Genomic DNA, 22,400 nt, shown 5'->3' on the forward strand with positions numbered 1-22,400 from the left:
AAACTTTTGCACTGCTGTGAATACTTTAGTCGCAAAGTGAAGATCCACGGCGAAATGCCCCAAACTTGGAGATTGGGTATTTTCAGCTTTCAGCAGCCCTGGGCAAGTTGTTTATAGAACTTTGGCTGTTTTTCTTGGTCCACCTTCCTACGTCCAGCTATACAACAAGATCAGGATGGTCATTTTCCAGGTTTTGAGCTTCAAAGGGGCAGAAAGGTTAAATATTGTGAAATTTTGATCATTTTTGACCATAATTATGTCGATTTCAATGCACCTCTCTATAACATAACCCAGCGGTAATGTGAGTGCTCGTATTTATTTCATTTTTGGTTTTCTTGTAGGCTTGTAGGACCAACTATCAATTTTAATGCACCTCTCTATAACATGACCCAGTTGTTATGTGATTGGTCGCATTGATTTGATTTTTGGTTTGCTTGTAGGCCGCCGGCACCCACATACATGTATAATGACCCAGAAACTTTCGCACTGCTGTGATTGTTTTAGTCGCAAAGTGAAGATTCACCGCGAAAAGCCCCTAATTTGGAGATAGGGCATTTTCAGCTTCCAGCAGCCCTGGCCGAGTTGTTTAGAGAAAGTTGGTTGTTATTCTAAGTGCAGCTTCCTACGTCCAGCTATACAACAAGATCAGGATAGTTATTTTTCCGGTTTTGAGATTCAAGCGGGCAGAAAGGTGAGAAATTGTCTAATGTTGACCATTTTTTGACCACCTGTCAATTTTAATGCACCTCTCTATAACATGACCCAGCTATAATGTGAGTGGTCGTATTGATTTGATTTTTGGTTTGCTTGTAGGCTGCTGGCACCCACATTCAATGACCCAGAAAATTGGGCACTGCTGTGAATGCTTTAGTCGCAAAGTGAAGATTCACGGCGAAAAGCCCCAAACTTGGAGATAGGGCATTTTCAGCTTTCAGCAGCCCTGGCCGAGTTGTTTAGAGAAAGTTGGCTGTTATTCTTGGTGCAGCTTCCTACGTCCAGCTATACAACAATATCAGGAAGGTCATTTTTCAGGTTTTGAGATTGAAGCGGGCAGAAAGGGGAGAAAATGTCTAATATTGACCATTTTTTGACCACCTGTCAATTTTAATGCACCTCCCTATAACATGACCCAGTTGTTATGTGATTGGTCATATTGATTTAAGTTTTGGTTTGCTTGTAGGCCGCTGTCACCCACAGTTAATGACCAAGAAGCTTTGGCACTGCTGTGAATACTTAAGTCGCAAAGTGAAGATTCACCGCGAAAAGCCCAAAATTTGGAGATTGGGTATTTTCAGCTTTCAGCAGCCCTGGGCGAGTTGTTTCGAGAAATTTGGCTGTTTTTCTTGGTGCACCTTCCTACATCTAGCTATACAACAAGATCAGGATGGTTATTTTCCAAGTTTTGAGGTTCGAACGGGCAGAAAGTTGAGAAATGGTCAAATTTTGACCATTTTTTTACCACCTGTCAATTTTAATGAACCTCTCTATAACATGACCCAGATGTAATGTGATTAGCCGCATTGATTTGATTTTTCGTTTGCTTGTAAGCCGCTGGCACCCATATTCAATTACCCAGAAACTTTGGCACTGCTGTGAATATTTTAGTCACAAAGTGAAGATTCACGGTCAAAAGCCCCAAACTTGGAGATAGGGTATTTTCAGCTTTCAGCAGCCCTGGGCGAGTTGTTCATAGAGCTTTGGCTGTTTTTCTTGGTGCACCTTTCTACGTACAGCTATCCAACAAGATCAGGATGGGCATTTTCCAGGTTTTGAGTTTCGAACGGGCAGAAATTGTCAAATGTTGACCATTTTTTGACCACCTGTCAATTTTAATGAACCTCTCTATAACATGACCCAGCTGTAATGTGATTGGTCGCATTGATTTGATTTTTGGTTTGCTTTTAGGCCGCTGGCACCCACATTTAATGACCCAGAAACTGTGGCACTGCTGTGAATACTTTATTCGCAAAGTGAAGATTCACTGTGAAATGCCCCACACTTGGAGATAGGGAATTTTCAGCTTTCAGCAGCCCTGGTCTAGTTGTTTATAGAACTTTGGCTGTTATTCTTGGTGCACCTTCCTACGTCCAGCTATACAACAAAATCAGGAAGGTCATTTTCCAGGTTTTGATGTTCAAACGGGCACAAAGGTGAGAAATTGTCAAATATTGACCATTTTTTGACCACCCGTCAATTTTAATGCACCTCTCTATAACATGACCCAGTTGTTATGTGATTGGTCGCATTGATTTGATTTTTTGGTTTGCTTGTAGGCCGGCAGCACCCACATTCGATGACCAAGAAACTTTGGCACTGCTTAGTCGCAAAGTGAAGATTCACGGCGAAAAGCCCCAAATTTGGAGATAGGGAATTTTCGGCTTCCAGCTGACCTGGGCGAGGTGTTTAGAGAAAGTTGGCTGTTATTCTTGGTGCACCTTCCTACATTGTACGTCCAGCTATACAACAAGATCAGGATAGTCATTTTTTCCGGTTTTGAGATTCAAGCGGGCAGAAAGGTGAGAAATTGTCTAATGTTGACCATTTTTTGACCACCCGTCAATTTTAATGCACCTCTCTATAACATGACCCAGTTGTTATGTGATTGGTCGCATTGATTTGATTTTTTGGTTTGCTTGTAGGCCGGCAGCACCCACATTCGATGACCAAGAAACTTTGGCACTGCTTAGTCGCAAAGTGAAGATTCACGGCGAAAAGCCCCAAATTTGGAGATAGGGAATTTTCGGCTTCCAGCTGACCTGGGCGAGGTGTTTAGAGAAAGTTGGCTGTTATTCTTGGTGCACCTTCCTACATTGTACGTCCAGCTATACAACAAGATCAGGATAGTCATTTTTTCCGGTTTTGAGATTCAAGCGGGCAGAAAGGTGAGAAATTGTCTAATGTTGACCATTTTTTGACCACCCGTCAATTTTAATGCACCTCTCTATAACATGACCCAGTTGTTATGTGATTGGTCGCATTGATTTGATTTTTTGGTTTGCTTGTAGGCCGGCAGCACCCACATTCGATGACCAAGAAACTTTGGCACTGCTTAGTCGCAAAGTGAAGATTCACGGCGAAAAGCCCCAAATTTGGAGATAGGGAATTTTCGGCTTCCAGCTGACCTGGGCGAGGTGTTTAGAGAAAGTTGGCTGTTATTCTTGGTGCACCTTCCTACATTGTACGTCCAGCTATACAACAAGATCAGGATAGTCATTTTTTCCGGTTTTGAGATTCAAGCGGGCAGAAAGGTGAGAAATTGTCTAATGTTGACCATTTTTTGACCACCTGCTAATTTTAATGCACCTCTCTATAACATAACCCAGTACAGTTGTTATTTGATTGGTCACATTGATTTGATTTTTGGCTTGATTTTAGGCCGCCGGCACCCACATTAGGGTCCAGCGGATAATGCCGGCATTATACGACTATTCGAGCATCAGAGCATTATGCATATATGGAGGATAAGCGGAAAGGAACAAAACGAGCATTATGTGAGGTTTGAGCGGCATAACGAGTTTCATAGTGGATAGTATCGGAAATCCCAGGTTTTTGGCAACAATCGGCTACAATCATGATCATGAGATGTTGTCTGATGATTGGTTTTTGCCATGAAACTCTGAATAGCAAAGAAACAGCCCTATTTTACTCCTTTGTGTACCTCTTGCGTACTGCGCTCCGATCATTCCGGGCATTTGAGCACTATGCGTTGTACCGGCGCTTGACTTTGTGATTGTGTAGACACGTAACACCTTTAGCACTAACGCTACATAACTATTGCTACATAGAAACGTTATGATTGTAGCGATGTGGTCAGGTAAATGTATACAAGCCATTACATTTTGTGAAGCATGCCCAACCGAGGCCGAAGCAGTTCAAGTGACACACATCCTGAGAAATTATTTACGAGGTTTCTTTTACGTTTAGAATAATGGAGAGCTATGGAGGAGACATACGCGAAGTTAATACCAAACAGACGAAGAGGAGTTTTCTAGTTGTGCCAGAGGCTCTGGCGATAGCATCTCTAGCGATACTGAAGTAGACACGGATGCATTGCTAAATTTGGACCAGGATGAAGGAGCGGCTATAAACAGAAATAGCTCGTTCCAAACGAACTGCCTTTGCCGAGTCCAGGTCAGGAGGCTCGAAAAGAACTAGAATTTCTCATGGACTCAGTACCAAGTCGATTGCTCAGCAGAGCAACCTGTGTCGAGCCTACCCTCACGCAGTTGTCCCCGTCTGGAACCAGCTGCCCGCCGGAGTCTTCTCTGGTCCTTTCTGCACCAAGAACTTGCAACACTTCAAAGTTGCAGCCAACCGCTATTTGAAGACCAACGACTGGTCGTGGGCACATGACCATCTCTGATCATCAGCATCATATCTGCCTCACCCCATGACTTCCAAATTCCGCTCCACATACTATTCCCAATAACGCCTGTTCTTCTTTTCTCTCCTTCTCCTCCTAGCACTGTCTGTCTTATCATTCCCCTCCTTCTAATGTACTGTCTCTCCTCCTAACATTTCGTATCATGTACCTGTCACTCCTTTCATTTTTCTTCTTTTTTTGGTGCGTTTTATGTCCCCATGACGTCGAGACCTCAGGTCGGCTGAGGGCAAAAAGCCTCACCATCACTATGCTCCCACTATGCAATTTCTCGTCAGTAGTAAGTGCGGGGCGGGTTCTGGCCCACTTTTTGACCTTTGACCTTTGGGCCAAATAAGGCACACTGTGTCGGTCGTGCTTGGTCTGGCCCCGGGACTCCCCCAGGGTTTGACCTTTGACCTTTGGGTTAAATAAGGCACACTGTATCGGGCGCGCTTGTTCTGGCCCCGGGACCCCCCTAGGGTTTGACCTTTGGCCCTGCCATGTCATAAATGTCATCATGTTCTTTTCCGTGGCGACCGTGCACTTGTGCACGTTCGGTGCATTCACACCGGGGAGTAGTAAAATACGTACTACTCCCTGATTTGCACATCGTAGATGTGCAGTGACATATTGCGCATGCGCGCATAAGCACGCGGAGCGTGCGACCTTCAGTGGCCCTGCGGAAAAGACGCAGTGCAACACAAGGTGGACTAGTACACGTGTCATTATACTAATCCCTGATTCGCACTTCGTAGATGTGCAGCAACAAGTTCACTTTCCTTGCATTCGTTTTATTCGCACATCGTAGATGTGCACTGACAAGTTGCCCTTACTTAGCGTGCGACTTTCAGTCCCTGACCCTGCATGCACTATCCATGCATTATAATGCTGGTGTTGTTGTTGGTTGTTGTTGGTTGTTGTTGGTTGTTGTTGTTGGTTGTTGTTGGTTGTTGTTGGTTGTTGTTGGTTGTTGTTGGTTGTTGTTGGTTGTTGTTGGTTGTTGTTGGTTGTTGTTGGTTGTTGTTGGTTGTTGTTGGTTGTTGTTGGCTGTTGTTGGTTGTTGTTGGTTGTTGTTGTCGGATGTTGTCGGTTGTTGTCGGTTGTTGTTGGTTGTTGTTGTCGGTTGTTGTCGTTATTGTGTATTGTGTTTTAATCGTTATTTTGTTCATTATCCAGGAGGATTTTGCTATGATCCAGTACCATTTTTTCGCATATATGACACAAGTGTGTGTAACCTTAGTGTGACGTGGGGTATGCTGATTGGATGTGAGGTGACGAGAGTATGCTGATTGGTCGATAACAATTAGTGGAAGGGATAAAGTAATGCGTCAGGATCATTACAGTTGCATTTGGCACCATGGAGTTTCAGGAGGAAGTTGAATTTTGTGATGGGTGTAACCATGAAGAAATAGAAACGGAAGAAGCTGTCGTTTGCATGAAATGTGGTCTAGTCTTGGGCTCTTTGTTTGCGCCAGAGGCAAATGTAGCAGAGCGTGTAATGCTGCCCAGTAAGCCTTACACAGATGTGCAGCGACTGGAATCAGGGGATAAAAGTCTGGGGGCTTTTATCGAGAAGGTGGGAGTGTGTAAGCCGCTATACCCATCGCTTTTTGAAACTCGGCAACGCCTCTACGCTATGAAGAAGGGCAGTGAGTATAGAGCTCTGAATTATGCCATCGCCCTGTCATGCATTTACTATGAAGATGAAGAGATGGTGCAGATACTCAGTCTTCATCTCCCCAGAAGCAAAGATGCATGGATGAGAAATGCTTCCCTATTCAAGACTTCCCCAGTGTTCTTCAAAATGTGGATGAAGGTCATAACCCCAAAGAAACTACGTAAGGCTCACTTTGAACGGTTTATTGAGAGGACGGTGGATATGACAGAGCAAGAAGAACAGCTAATGATTGAACTCATCCAACATTATGGAGTTGAACCGAAGCTACCACTTGCTGCCTCACTGGCTTATGATGACTATCCAGATGCATTGATCTATATACTATCCACCATTGTGCAGGCATTCTAAACTGATTTAAGGTGCACGTGTCATCACTTGCTTGGAGAATATTGTTCTTTATGAATCATACAGTCAATTTCAACCGTAATCAAACCATCCATTGCATGAATTCGTTGAATTGAAAAGAAAGGAAACATTTCTATAATCTCACTCTGGTTTTTCGTATTATGGAAAAAGTATTGGAAGACTCTTTGCACTGTGGCCCCGAGGACCTCTGGGCCCCGGCGGTCCCACGTCACCCTGAGGGCCTGGCGATCCTTCAGGTCCTTGGGGCCCTATGTTTCCTGGGGGTCCTTGCGGCCCTGTAGCACCTACATGTATGTGTCCTGATGGCCCTTGGGGTCCTTGCAGTCCTGTGTGGCCCCTTAAACCTTGCAATCCAGATTCCCCAGTCGGGCCAGGCCTTCCTTTTGGTCCAGGAACCCCTGGTCTTCCTCGATGTCCTTTAAGTGATCCGAATGCAGTCCAACCCGCAATGAGTTTTTTATATACAACGAGGGTGGTAGCATCCAAATAGAAGTCACCCTGTCTGCCGATGGGTGGCGACGGAGGGTCTGCTCCGCTATACCAACCAAATCCTGGATCACCTTTAGGACCTTTCATTTTGCGGATTTGGGCTAATTCCTTCTTCACCCACCCAGCAGGTACAGCACAGGTGTCCGACACACCGTCGTAATCCAGCCAGCATAAACGTTTGCCATTCATGTGCAGATTTCCTCTCATCCTCACGCTGCCATCCGTTTTCAAATGGGTTTCGTCATCTATCACCGTTGACTCCGCGAATTCTTTGATTCGACCCTCCATGATCTCAGCATCTGTTTTATTCAACTTGCTGTTCTGTAGTGCCCCGACATTGTACATCAGGGTGTTTTTGGTGTTATCGTTACCCACCAGAGTTTTGAGTTGCGCAATATCATCCTTCAAGGTTCTTATTGTTCGGCTGGAGGTTTCCTCAGACGGGCTCTTGTGGAAATGCATGCTCCAAAACGCCATCCTTGTTATTATGGGGAAATATTTCCCCTGTACAGTAGGTATGGCGGTGGTACTGTCTGCAGTAAACAACGCTTCTGCCGTTATAGCCGGTGCGTTCACGCCTCATTTTACACTGCGTATCAGGTCTTTGAATACCATAGGGAAACACATCAGTTTGGACACTGCCCAGTTCGAACTTCATTCTGAAAACGTTGATACGGAGAGTAACAAATTGTACGTGGAGACGCAAGAAGGGGAAGTTCAACTCTCCATCCTAACAGGAACTCACACGGATATTGCAGATCTCATTACAGTCATTAACGAGGCACTGAAAAGTGCAAATCACCCAGATATTGTGTTTTCCTATTCCCGCTATACAAGCCGAGCGAGCATCAGCGTACCTGTCGGGAAAAAAATTATCCTGAAACCCGACTCCCCCAGTGTCGTTCTGGGCTTGGGATCGATTGCAGAATCCGTGACCATACAACCTGGTCTTTTCACATCACCGTATGCAGTTGATCTGACTAGAGGGAGAAGGTTTGTGTTGTTGTATACAGACCTGATCGCCCAGGCCGTGGAATATGAAGACAATCAGGACTCGAGGATTTTGAAGACGTTCCCCATTCAAACTCACAACGGTATCAACAATTACATATTTGGAGAGAGAGACAAACGCGCTCTACTTCCGCACTCAAGCGTTACGGAAATATCATTTTGGCTGAAGTACAACACTGGAGAGTTTATCACCACGGGGTACCCGGCGTTATTGGATCTGAGAATCGAGTAAATTTTTTTCCACGTACAAGTAAGAATGGCGCAGCACGTCGTGGCCACTCAGATCCCAGACCCCTTTAAGGGGCTGCTGTCGAAAACTAAAGTGGTGCAGAATAGCATCCTAGAGCGAACCGAAAAGAAGATATCACTCCTAGAGGGGAGAAACTTTGTAAGACTGTATTCTCGAAATGGTTCACCACCCTCTCTGAACAGCGAATTGGATATATCATCACCAAATTTCATTGCCTTGAGTGAAAGTTACTTTATCGTCAAACTCCGGTATGAAGTTAGTGATAGTCGGGCTAATGGAGCCAGATCATATCCACACTGGGTGTGTACCACCTCCCCTGCATTTTCATGGTTCAAGAATATCCGCGTGGAACTAAATGGCACGGAGGTGACGCAATCTAGCAAGGTGCAAGATATGCAGAGTGTGCAACACATTCTTAGCCTTATGGAGAGTGACGTGGCTAAACTCCAATATTCCGATTCTGATCTGTACGGACTTCAGAAACTCGACCCCCAGAAGTGTGTTAAAGATATACCTCTAGGGAATTATCGGTATGGTGTAAAACGCTCGCACGCCTATGCGTTTGCAACAAACACAGATGGCGAAGATGATTTCGATGGTACGACACTGAAAAGACGGCCCACTGTCCACCTGTCGAATGAGGAGAACTTCAGTAATACTGTTCTGGAAAACGTTGCCCGTGTGACATCAGGGCATTTCCAGTTCAAAATGAGACCATTCCTTCCCTTCTTCAATGTGGATGATGCGTGGTTGCCTCCAGGAACACAAATCAAAATACGGTTTGATTTACCGCAAACCCAGCTCTCTAGATATATGATTGTCTCGGATAGAGGCGGAGGAGGAAACAGTCTAACAGGTGTTGGGCCTGTCAACATTGATCTGCTGCAGCTGGACTTTGTTTACCCTACCTATAGAATGGATAAGGCATACGTAGATCAAGTGCGTCTGCCTAAAGAACTATATTTCCATACCTGGTGCCCTCGGCTTGTACAGAAGAGTTTGACAGACGATGCAGGTACTCTGGAGCTACTCCACAATTCAGATATTCCTAGGAGGATGATCCTGTTCTTTTCTGATCTGAAACTCGGAGAAGATGCTGTCTTGGGTGGCGGCGCTGCCAGTAATTTCAGCAATCGCCTGGCCATGGTACATGCGAATCTTTCCCAACTCAGAGTAACCATTAACGATGAATCTGTGTTCGACAGTCCGCTGAAGTTCAGATGGGAGTGTTCCGAAAACAGTGATGCCAAGCACTATTATGACTATAACAAGTCGAGCTATTTACGTGGATACAACTTGGTTCAAGAGTTCTTTGGAAAGACCTATGGGGCTGAAATACCTATCACAGCCTCGGATTACTGTAACCATTACTTTATGATACCAATCAACCTCAATCTAGACAGGATGCTGGACAATGAAAAGGTCAGGGGTAACATGTCACTCGATTATCAATTCGCCAATGTGGCCAACGCCCCGATCAATGTACCCAGTCACGCAAGCACATCGATCAAGGTCAATTTATTATGTCTCGACCAGTATATGTATACCATGAGCAAGGAAGAAGGCATCAAGTGGGAGACTGTGTAAATATTTCCACGTTATAGTAACAATGCAGGGAGGAGATTTGGAAACCACACCCCGAGCGTGGGGAGGTGATCTACAGACTTTGGAAAGACAATACGGGTCTGGTATCTGGGGCTTCATCAAAAACATCTTTGGAGGTGCACAGGCTGAGGAGCTTCGAAAAAGAATGCAAGACCCCGAACAAGGCCAAAAGCTCACCCAGAGGGGTGGGCTTGGGATGGGGGCGATGTTAGGCATGTCGCTTCTTCCCATGCTCTTGGGTCGAGGTCAAGACGGCGAGTCCATCAGACGTCAGATGGTAGCCGGCCGTGAACCCATGATGCAGCGAGGCGGACTGAGCATTCCACCGGGACTCGTGGCTAAAGCCCTACCCATATTGAAAACCGTTGGTGCACCCTTAGCTATGGGGGCGCTAGCGTCCGTCGGTGACAATCTGGTGGACAAGGTATTTGGCCGGGGTCGAAAGGGAAATAGTAGAAAAAGCAGTACTCGAGCAAGCAAGAGACGATCTCAGAAAAGACGATCGAAGCTACCACCCACTAACAAATTCTCCAGGGGGCAACGTGCAAGGAAGCGCAAAGGAGACGGTTTGAAGAGGGAGGTTGAAGGTCTGGGAAGGCAGCTGTTTGAACATGCAAAGTCGAGAGTACAGTCCGGCATCAAGTCAGGAGCTAAGAAGAGAGGTAGAAGACGACGATCCTCAAACCCTCCAGAAACCATTACTGACCGTATCCGAACTCGCATAGAAAATACCCATAACCCTTCGTTTATACCTCAGAGCTTTAACATTTAATTTTTTCTCGTTATAGTAAGTATGGACTTTTCATCACTGCTGTCTCTGAAAGGAGGGTCTGCCTCTTTACTCCGCGTAGCAGGTCTGTCTCTACGATCTCAACCCAAGTACTCTGAGATTCTCCCCTCCCTCCAAACATGGGGACAAAATGTGCTATTTCTGGGTCAGAGCAGCATGGGGAAATCCCATTACCTCAAGGAAATACTTCGAGAGGTAAAGCCGGAACGACTTTACGTCATCTCCAATACTTCACCGGAGCAATACAGGCAGGAAGGCACGGAGTTGAAACATTACAGTGCAATGCCTGAGTGTATCGAAGAGACGGACATTCAGCCCAAGTCCTTTGTCATTATAGATGATATACGTGTCATGGGACTGAAGCATGGCAGTCAGAGGGAATGTCTTTACAAGTTTTTCACCATGTATAGCCATCATTATGAACTTAATGTGTTCTTTCTCTCTCAAAGCTTTGATAACATCAAAGATATGAAGATAAATACCAACTTCCTCTATCTTTTTCGCTTTACAGATAAATCCAACATCAAACGCTATCTTCATACTTTATTTGGCGGATCCTGTTTGAAAGCTAATCTTGTCTATAAACTCTATGAAAAACTATTAGAAGCTTGTTGGAGACCCTTTCTAGCGGTCGATGCATCACGCAATGAGTTTTATACTCACTGTGATTCTATAACATCGAAGGTTGTGTTTGAATAAAATATTTTCTGCCTATAGTAAGTATGGATGGTGTCAGTGTTCGCATTATACCCACCCACAGTGAGTGGGATGCGGTTACCGTCACTAAGATTGGAGACACCTGGGAGGTCACATTCCCTAGAGTAAAACTAATTGTCCAAATCGAATCCGAAGTTGATAGTTTTGAGTGGATTGCTGGCTGTGAAGCACGGGGGGTAGGAGTGGATGAGATTGATTAAGCCCGTTGTACAGAAATGGAGCGAATACGGGTGCACTTCCAACCTATCTGCATCGAGTGCAACGGCCGTACTCACCCAATACCACCAGAGAAGAGAGACGAGACCATGAAGATGATATTACAAAACCCCCAGGATATCCTGAGTAAAGGTGACACCGTGTGGGAGGTTCAAGGTACTCCTCCAGTACGAGGTGGAGATTATAAGAAATTTTCCGGGCAAGTGAGAGAAGCACTGGCCTATATCCCCGAAGAAGATCGCCCATTTCCTATCTCCCAAGTGAAATCAAACCCTCGAGTAAAGGCTATGTATGATAGAACATTTAAGAACAATCCGGATCTGATAAACCCATCCTCGGTTACTAATGCTGTTGCATCGAATCTCCTCGATTATGATCAGAGTTCTGGAATGGCAAGAGGGTCCATAGCAGAGGCTAGAATGAGGCGAAACATCTCTGCCGCTAGTATCCCACTGCAAACCGCCATGGAGCCAAAGTTTGATAGAATAGTGATAAATACATTTGGTAAACTCCTAGTAGACCATAAGATACCGGAAGCCTTTCTGCAAAGCAGCCACTTCAGTGCAAGGCCGCAACTACACCAAGTCTATCAGGAGGATGAGCAGGGGCTCAGAGGTAGAATGGAAAACACTAGAGATACCCTCGAATTTCAAATCCTCAAAGACTATGCTACTCTGGTCAACCAAATCAATCAGTTTCACCTGTCGCGTTATCCATTCCAGCAGATTGCAGCAGCAGCCAACCTTAATGCGCTTCCAAACCACTCGAGGAGTAATGTGAAATTGGCTGCAATAAGAACTCAGCTTCTAGCCATACCAGGATCCGCAGACAAATATTCCGGTATAGGAGATATGATCAACGCCTACACTCGAACCAAAGAAGCAAAACTTATCAACGCAGAACAATTTATGTTAGGTCTCAAAGAGTACATGGCTGATGATGCCACCTTTATCAAAAGTGTCTTCAAGAATCGGCAAGTGGCTAGCAATACAAGGAGTCCCTATTACCGAACACTTGCTATTCTGAAAGGAAAATCCCTGGTATACTAGGTATGGATGTGGAGCTGAGCAACGTGGACATCGAGTCTGCGCTGAAACACATTCGCGGGTTCCGAGGTGTGACTAGCTATGATCTCCTGCCTGCCTTAAACCATGGCGAGTTTTGTGAGTGTAACACGGACAACATACTCCCGATATTGGACAAACCCGAAGGGGGACACCATTGGCTGACGGTGTGTAGGGAAGGCGATAATGTTCTGATATTTGACAGCTTCGGGCGTGCATTGATGCAGATGGCCGAAGACTATAAAGAACCGGAACTAAAACAATGTTTTCTTAATGTTTATTCCGGCTGCAACCTGTACACCAATACGCAAGTCATTCAAGATAGAAGCACAGCGGTCTGCGGACGTTATGCCATCCTGGTAGCGAAAGTCTTCTCAAAGACTGGTATAGACGGAGTATTGGAATTCCTCTCCTGTACGTTCTCTCACGATACCCTTCACAACGATCAAGTCATGGTTGGTGGGGATTGGCAAGATGATCTTGCCGATGAGCTACATAAACCTAAGCGAGTACATTTCCCACGCAGAAAAGTGGACGTTTACGGCAAGGACGATGTATGGAGTGCTGATCTCGTAGAAATGCAGCCCTTTAGCGAATATAACGAAGGAATTAGATATATTCTCAATGTTATAGACATATACACGAAGTATGCTTGGAGTGTGCCACTTAAGAGCAAAACCGGGGATAGTGTTGTCTCAGCCTTTAAAACCGTCACAACCAATCGGAAACCTAAGCTACTATGGGTGGACCATGGCTCGGAATTTTATAACAAAACGTTCAAGGAGTGGTTGAAGAAAAACGACATTCACATGTACAGTACAGAGAATGAAGGAAAAGCCGTCGTCGTTGAACGTTTCAACAGAACGCTAAAATCTCGTATGTGGAAGCACTTCACCGCTCGCTCGACCAACGTCTACATCGATGTGCTGCAAAAACTTGTCGACAACTACAACAATAGTAAACACCGTACAATTGGGATGACCCCCATGGAAGCCTCCCTAGGGAAACCGATTGAGCAACTGTATGAGCCCATTGCGGATGAGCCTGTCTTTCAAGTCGGAGATAAAGTTCGCATTACAGTGGAAAAAAGAATGTTTGCGAAGGGATACACACCCAACTGGACCGAAGAGGTATTTGTGATTCGTAAGGTTCTCCCCACTTATCCGGTCACCTACAAAGTGAAAGACCTTGCCGATGAACCCATCACAGGAAGCTTCTACAAACAGCAGCTCATGAAGACTGCGCAAGCTACATTTCGAATCGATAAGGTGTTGAAAAGACGTAAGGGTAGTTTGCTGGTCAAGTGGAAGGGATACCCCGAAAAGTTCAACCAATGGGTATCGCAGAAAGAAATGAGGTATATTTCCAAGGATAGTAGTAGAGGGAAACGATGATGCAGTGCACAATGCAGACTACTGCAAGAAATCTGCTTTCTGCTGTTATTGCTGATCGACTGGCAGAACAAGGTCATGTAGACCTACCACAATGTGTATCGTCGCCGGAGTCGAAACCATCTCGGCTTTCTAGAGTTTTGGTACGAGTGTGTCGCTTAGTCAGGTGCAGTGGATCGAGATTTCAGGTGCTGATGCAGCAACTGTGTTTCAACTCCAGAACGGGTCGTACGCAATTTCTTACATTTGCAAAAGAACTATTTAAAAACGGTATCAGCCATGTTAAAATTGTGGCCCTGTACTTATTCAGCAGCGAGTTAGCGAACATCTGTATGGAGAATTCAACGGAACTGGGATTGCACTATGTACATCATGTCATGACCTGGCACTTAGATTACATGACCACCAATGTTTCGCCCTGGTTGGCGGAAAAAGGAGGTTGGCAAAGTTTTGAAAACACCCTTACACACGACTTCAACTGGTCAAATCGCTCAGTATGGACTCATCCCCGTTCAGCCTTTTTGGCCATAATTTTTCTCATACTAATGGTTGAATGGATGTGAGGAAAAATTCCCGGTACAGTAAGATCAAGATGGACTCCTCAAGCAATGACACCCCATCAGCCGAGCCATCAACTGCGAGCAACAGCGGAACCTATCAGAAAGTGAAGGGGCGTTTGAATAAAGTTAAACTTACTCAACAACTACTCCTGCTTGCACCAGTGCTGTTCGGAGCCAGCAATGTGGTGGCAGAGAAATCCACTCAAACCTCACCAGCCGAAAGAACAAGCATCATAACTACATTCATACTGGCCATCATATGGACTTTAATCTCATTTTTATGTCATCATTGTGAGCATAAATTTACGCAAGTATATAAGCATTTTCTCAAGCTGGGGAAATATATGCCCGCAGATACTGAACTTGATCAATTTGATGATATATGGACTATGCTGCGCACACACTGCAAACCAAAGTATGTAGGGTAATATTTTATGATGCGATGAAGATTATTATACCGCACAATGCACTATATCCTGCAATATAATTGAGGCACAAGCCTGAAATATTTAACAAAAATGTAGAGTGTTGGAGCCAGCTCCACACGTCAAGAAAGGAGGAATATTAGACAGAAGAATGGCGGGGAGTTTTGCATGAAAATGATGAAACATGTTCAATGTGGGGTCCTGCCCATTAAATGTCCTTGTGACCATATGCAAGTGTGGCCATGCCATCATCCAGTATATACCGCTTGCAGTCGAATGGAGACAATGCCACCTTGGTGGTTACCTCCTCATACACTGTGTGGCAATGTGATCGGAGACCCGTCATAGGCCTGGCAGACACACGATGACTGAGCAGTGCATCTACATAGTCCTTGTGGGTGATGGTATTTGCCAGGACTGCCTTCCGAACACCCTTGGCTCGTTTGGCCGATTCCTGCCCGATGTAGGAGTACATCTTCGATCTTAGCCCTACAAACTCCACCATGGATTTCCCACCAAGCTCATCTTTGAATTTGCCAACCACTTTCTTATTGGCAGAAGTGTACTGAGGATGGTCAGTGGGAAAGTTGCTGGTGTCATACAGAGACAGATCCATCTCTGCATAAACATCACCGGTGGTTATGTGCACAATAACAGAGTCGGTGTCGGTGTACAACAGCCGGATTCTGCTACCATACTGCTCCTTCAGCACATCGTAGTAGAAGGAGTACATGTGTACCTTTGACAGGTCTAGTATCGACATACCCACATAGACCGGCTTGTTGAGCTTGATCTCAGTGTGCTGCTTTTCTATCCCGACAAGCCCGTTCGGGAAAATGTCATGCCGCACATATGTAGGCTTGCTCACTGCCCTCAGTACCTGCTCCTCACTTTCTTCTCGCAAGAGATCGATGCGTGTTCGATTACGAACGTTCTCCATCGTCTTGCCAAAGACTGAGTTGTTCATCAGCTGCAGCATACAAACAGGCAAACATGACACATGAGAATCATATCATGCCATTCCTTCACATCAGCATATTTTCAATTAGCATACTCCACGTCACACTTGCACCATACATGCAACAACAAAAAACAACAACAACAACATACGAGACTGCACACAACGGTTGCATTTACCTTGTAAAAGCTCTTCTCAAAGTCGGTTGTAGCCCTCGTGCGAAGTGCAGTGTTCAGATTGATGTAGGGAGCCATCCAGGCACTCTGCTGAAATCCCAACACCTTGTGAACAGCAGTCACCACCATGCCCAGACGCGAATACAGCTGCAGTGTACGGTAGTGTAACACATACTTGGACTTGGGTAGGAGACTGGGTGTCAACTTGACTCCATCTACGGCTGACACTTTGAGCTCCTCCACAAGTGCTTGTTGGTATGGTGATAGCTTATCTGAGAATGTTCTCATCACTTCCGGTGCGAGTGGATAATCATTGAAGTAGTAGTGCAGCGAAGAGGGTACCTCAAGATCACACTCCACAATGAACCCAGTGCTCGAATCTACAGGGTGTGCCAGTATCTCGGACAGGTTCTTGTCACACCAGGCAAACTCAGATGTCGGCATACTCTGGCACATAGCCCAGCCATACAGGTTGTTGGCATCAAGGTATAGCAGGTATGATGTGGGCTCGGCAGGATTGTACTGATCCATCGTTGGGTTGTTGGCCTTGCCGTACCGCTGCGACGCCATTGAGATGCCCCCACGTAGACCGGCTTCGACAAACAGATGCATGTCTACATCCGTGAGCAGCTGCAGTTCAATCTGGGTGAACCGTAGTAGAGCATCCCATGCATATCCTACATAACACCATACAACACACCAGAACACAAACACGAAAGTCAATACACCATGCAAAAAGTATAAAAATACACCGACAAGAAAGCACAAGAATACTAACAGAGAACACCATCTAAAGGAGAGAATGCATTGGACAACAACAAAGACTGATGAACATACCTGGGAGAGTAAGGTAATGGGCTGGATCCAACCCATACGTCTTGTATGCCGTCTTGCGGAAATGCTCAAAGACATCTGCTAGAAGATAGACATCTGTTTGCAAATAGAGGTCATGATATGCCTCCATTGTACTGCACTCAAATGTCTGCAAAAAAAAACAAAACAAAAAAAACACATCAACGCACACACACAAACGCACACATCCATACACACAAGCATCCACACATCCACAGATGGAGAGCAATGAGTACAAAAAAATGAGTAGAGCACATCACAACAGCATTCAAAAGTCATAAGTAGAGCACAATAATGCAAAAAGCATGGCATCAGGGAAATTCCGAGGGTCAATACAGAAGGCACAAGCTGCTTACCTGCCATACGTTCTGAGCATGGGCATAGTCGGCATCACTGATACCTTCTCCAGTCAAACTAGACTCAAATGCTGATTTAGGTGGCAGCTGTGTCTCATCAAACCGAGCAAAGGAGTCCATGTACTCGTAGGGGTAGACACCCTTACGCAGGAGAAGGTCATGATGGGCCAATGTACGAGTAAGCTTGAAGGCATCTTCCGGGGTGTTGCTCACCAACGAGTCCAGAGAGGAGTTCAAGAAGGCCATGGAGTCAATGAAGCGGTACTGGCGCCACTTGAATGAAATATATTTCTCCATGTTGTTGGCGATGACACTGATCTCACCAACCTTCTTAATCCGCTTACGCTGGTTAGAGTCCTCGTACTCCACCTCTTCAACCTCGGTCATACCAATGTGGGCGATGAGGTGGTGAGCATCGTACCCTTTCAGGTTGTGAAACACAACCGGAATGATCTGGCGATCTGGGTAGATACTCAGCTGAATATTACACTGGTAGTGTGCAGCACCACGGTAGTTGCCTGTGCAGATATTCAGAAAGAGGGGAATACACAAACATAGTAAACATCTACAGTGAAGGTGATACCACAGACAATACAATTCAATACACCGTGATAAAACACAGATGCAAACAGCTACAAAGACATGAAAATGCACTATACACATACGCATATCTACACACAACTGCAAAACAACAAAAATAAACAAAAAATTATAATACTTACCAGTGAGATGATCATGATCACGAACACGATCTTCTCCAAGTACTTCATCACATATCCAGCAGTTGACTGCGTTCTGAAACTCAAGCTCCAGTTCTGCCGTCATGCGAATTGGCCTGATATCAGCCAAATCCTCCTGGATACTGCCTTCCAACTCTTTGAGACTGTCGAAAAAGTTGTGAATGGCATTCTCACTGCAGTCGTCAAACTCGCCACGGACTTCACCGTTGGATCGGATGGCAGCATATCTACAAGAGCATAAAAGAAGAGGGAAAGTAAGAATAAGTGATTTTTTGAAAAAATGGAATCACACAAAATGCACATACTACAATACGAACACAATCAGGGGAGAACAAGACAAGAAGAAAATAACAGGAAGCACTGTGCAGGCATGAGTACAGCAAAAATTAGTCAAAAACAACACCAACAACAAAACATACCTGATGCTGCATGGTACATGACGGGCTGTGCGTACAGTGCTGCTGCCATGCTGTTCCTCCATCGGCTCAATGATGGCCTCCGTATCAGCGTAAATGATATATGGAGCCACCATCCTGTGCTTCAAATTTGTATATTTGAGGATGCTGTCCTTTGCTGTGGGCATGACTACTGGCACAGGCTTCATCACCTGACATCTCTCGCTGTGATGCTGCAGGGAGTCTGCTGTTTTGTGTGCGGAGAGGCATCGGAAGCAATAGTGTGTTGCCCGCTTGTTCTTATTCTCACATGCACGACTGAAGTTTTTTATCCATGTGAAGTGGTTGTCATGTAGAAGCAGGTTGATTGGAGTCTCCTGTCGCTCGCTGAGATACAGTGGGTACAGATTCCCCTCGTAGCCAAACACATTGATTGCAAGACCATTCTGTAACTCCACTTTGGGTACATCACTGAGCGTTGCAGGGAACATCACACCATCGAACCGCAGCTCATCAACGTACTGGGTGTACCTGGATACACGCTGTGGGTTGTTGTCGATGGGATGCATCGCTGACAATAACGCCCACATCAAACACCTGTCATCGTTGTTCTTTACGTTAATGATGGCCTTCTTTTTTTCTAATTTGGGCGGGATATCAGCTGCACCACCTACAGAACACCACAAAAATACAACGAAGGTTTTTCTCAGAGTTACACCACATTACAACTACACCCTCTCGACAATCACGAAAGACTGTACATCTGGTACAAAACATACATCTTCAACTTTCCACAAGAAATTCGACAGGCTTCGAACAAACACTGCCGGATGAACAGAAACTCACCTCGAAGAGGAGTGTACTTTGCTGTCGACACATCCAGCTGTCTCACTCGAGAAACGGTCCAGTCAGATCCGTTCTGCACCCACTTATCAATAAGACCAGTGATCCTCGCCACCATCGTCTTGACTGCACTATCAATATCCCCTTCGCTGAGGATCCGAGCCGGTCTACTTCTAAAAAACGGGAAGGCAGACGTACTACCCGTGGCTGACTCTCGTGTCATCTCCACCCTCAAAACTAAAACCACCTTGAAAGGGTGAGACTGAAGCTCCTCGAGCAGAACCTGTCGGAGCTCGTCATGATGGCTGCTGAAAAAGACGAGAGGATCAGTGCCTGAACCTGGCAAAGAAAACTTTTTCAAAAAACCTCGCACGGCACTCGAGGTGGGCTGTCTGGGCTGCCTGGATCTTTTTGCACTTGGCTCCGCCATCGTCACGTAACCTCCAGCACTGCCTACAACATACTGAGGAAAAATCTCCTCGTACAGCGTATATGAGGTCGGCTATCACACTAGTATAATGACACGTGTACACTAACTAATTAGTCCACCTTGTGTTGCACTGCGTCTTTTCCGCAGGGCCACTGAAGGTCGCACGCTCCGCGTGCTTATGCGCGCATGCGCAATATGTCATTCACTTCACATCTACGATGTGCAAATCAGGGAGTAGTACGTATTTTACTACTCCCCGGTGAAATGAATGCACCGAACGTGCACAAGTGCACGGTCGCCACGGAAAAGAACATGATGACATTTATGACATGGCAGGGCCAAAGGTCAAACCCTAGGGGGTCCCGAGGCCAGACCAAGCGCGCCCGATACAGTGTGCCTTATTCAACCCAAAGGTCAAAGGTCAAACCCTGGGGGAGTCCCGGGGCCAGACCAAGCACGACCGACACAGTGTGCCTTATTTGGCCCAAAGGTCAAAGGTCAAAAAGTGGGCCAGAACCCGCCCCGCACTTACTACTCTCGTCTTTGCCTGTGAGCTGTGATCATTGTAAAAAATAAATAAATAAAAAATAAATAAAAAAGAGCCTGTTTTACTTCCTGATGAAGCACGTACAGTTAGTTGTGGACGGTAGTAATGCCATGCCTACAGTCAAATGCTATCAGAAAGAAAGAGTATTGTGGCAAGCCATACGTCTACATACCATCTCAATGAGCAGATGAGAGCACGAGCAAAGGATGTAGAGTGGCAAAATAACTTCTGACCACGTGTTTTCAGGATTTCCGCAAATGGGAGGGCTCTCCATCTGAGATCGGATCTCAGGAGCTGGTCTCACGTCTGCCGGGTGTTTCAGATGAAGACATTATTCACAGAGTGGACGCAGTGACAGCTTGTCTGCAGGCAGGGATACTATTTGCCAAGATTAACTTCCGAATGATCCCAACAATGAATGACTACCTGCAATAATGGTTTCATCTCTCATTACATGGATAATTAGAGGAAAGATTTGATACACCGACTATTCTGCCACAACCCTGCATCAAAGTTGGAATGGAGAGCAATCAATTGAGAAGCGATCATGTCTTATAGTGCTAAGAAGTGGTGGGGCTCGTGAGAGATAAGGTGGCAGCTTCAGATGCCGATCGACGATATGCATAATTTCCTGGAAGTTTGACAATGTGCAGACTTTCTTCCATTTTTGTCCCAAACCAAGAGCATTATATCCCTTGCTGAAGCATTATAATCAGCATTATAAGCCAGTTTTTGGAGCATTATGGTTAGCATTATATGAACATTTTCGGAGCATTATCCGCTGGACCCTAACCCACATTCAATGACCCAGAAACTTTGGCACTGCTGTGAATGCTTTAGTCGCAAAGTGAAGATTCACGGCGAAAAGCCCCAAAATTGGAGACAGGGCATTCTCAGCTTCCAGCATCCCTGGCCGAGTTGTTTAGAGAAAGTTGGCTGTTATTCTTGGTGTAGCTTCCTACGTCCAGCTATACACGGGCAGAAAGGTGAGAAATTGTCGAATTTTGACCATTTTTTGACCACCTGTCAATTTTAATGCACCCCTCTATAACATGACCCAGATGTAATGTGATTTGTCGCATTGATTTGATTTTTGGTTTGCTTGTAGGCCGCTGGCACCCACATTCAATGACCTAGAAACTTTGGCACTGCTGTGAATACTTTAGTCGCAAAGTGGAGATTCACGGTGAAAAGCCCCAAACTTGGAGATAGGGAATTTTCAGCTTATAGCAGCCCTGAGCGAGTTGTTTAAAGAACTTTGGCTGCTTTTCTTGGTGCACCTTTCTACGTCTAGCTATACACCAAGATCAGGAGTGTCATTTTCCAGGTTTTGATGTTCAAACGGGCAGAAAGGTGAGAAATTGTCAAATATTGACCATTTTTTGACCACCTGTCAATTTTAATGCACCTCTCTATAACATGACCCAGTTGTTATGTGATTAGTCGCATTGATTTAATTTTTGGTTTGCTTGTAGGCCGCTGGCACCCACATTCAATGACCCAGAAACTTTGGCACTGCTGTGAATGCTTTAGTCGCAAAGTGAAGATTCACGGCGAAAAGCCCCAAATTTGGAGATAGGGCATTTTCAGCTTCCAGCAGCCCTGGGCGAGTTGTTTAGAGAAAGTTTTCTGTTTTTGTTTGCGCAACTTTCTCCGTCCAGCTATACAACAAGATCAGAATAGTCATTTTCCGGTTTTGAGATTGTAGCGGGCAGAAAGGTGAGAAATTGTCTAATGTTGACTACTTTTTGACCACCTGTCAATTTTGATGCACCTCTCTATAACATGACCCAGCTGTAATGTGAGTGGTCGTATTGATTCGATTTTTGGTTTGCTTGTAGGCCGCTGGCACTCACATTCAATGACCCAGAAACTTTGGCACTGCTGTGAATGCTTTAGTCGCAAAGTGAAGATTCACGGCGAAAAGCCCCAAATTTGGAGATAGGGCATTTTCAGCTTCCAGCAGCCCTGGGCGAGTTGTTTAGAGAAAGTTTTCTGTTTTTGTTTGCGCAACTTTCTCCGTCCAGCTATACAACAAGATCAGAATAGTCATTTTCCGGTTTTGAGATTGTAGCGGGCAGAAAGGTGAGAAATTGTCTAATGTTGACTACTTTTTGACCACCTGTCAATTTTGATGCACCTCTCTATAACATGACCCAGCTGTAATGTGAGTGGTCG

General features: G+C 45.4%; 1 protein-coding gene across 1 annotated transcript; it reads right to left on the reverse strand.

Moving 5' to 3' along the window:
- Positions 1 to 15,133: 15,133 nt before the first annotated feature.
- Positions 15,134 to 19,425, reverse strand: LOC135820045 (uncharacterized). Its single transcript, XM_065333348.1, has 7 exons — positions 19,249 to 19,425; positions 18,427 to 19,072; positions 17,990 to 18,234; positions 17,268 to 17,785; positions 16,897 to 17,041; positions 16,063 to 16,736; positions 15,134 to 15,895 (listed from the first exon to the last, which is right to left on the reverse strand). The coding sequence occupies exons 1-7, from the start codon at positions 19,361 to 19,363 to the stop codon at positions 15,134 to 15,136; spliced, it is 3,105 nt and encodes a 1,034-aa protein (XP_065189420.1). The 5' UTR covers positions 19,364 to 19,425.
- Positions 19,426 to 22,400: the final 2,975 nt, after the last annotated feature.

Source organism: Sycon ciliatum, chromosome 6 (assembly GCF_964019385.1).
Source record: "Sycon ciliatum chromosome 6, ocSycCili1.1, whole genome shotgun sequence".
Taxonomy (NCBI): domain Eukaryota; kingdom Metazoa; phylum Porifera; class Calcarea; order Leucosolenida; family Sycettidae; genus Sycon; species Sycon ciliatum.

Excerpts from the sequence above, each read along its gene's own strand:
- LOC135820045 (XM_065333348.1), bottom strand. The coding sequence starts at position 19,363 with ATGGTGGCGAGGATCACTGGTCTTATTGATAAGTGGGTGCAGAACGGA. Across the intron at positions 19,073-19,248 it reads AAAGTACACTCCTCTTCGAG|GTGGTGCAGCTGATATCCCG; the intron begins GTGAGTTTCTGT and ends GGTGTTCTGTAG. Across the intron at positions 17,786-17,989 it reads TGATCATGATCATCTCACTG|GCAACTACCGTGGTGCTGCA; the intron begins GTAAGTATTATA and ends ATATCTGCACAG.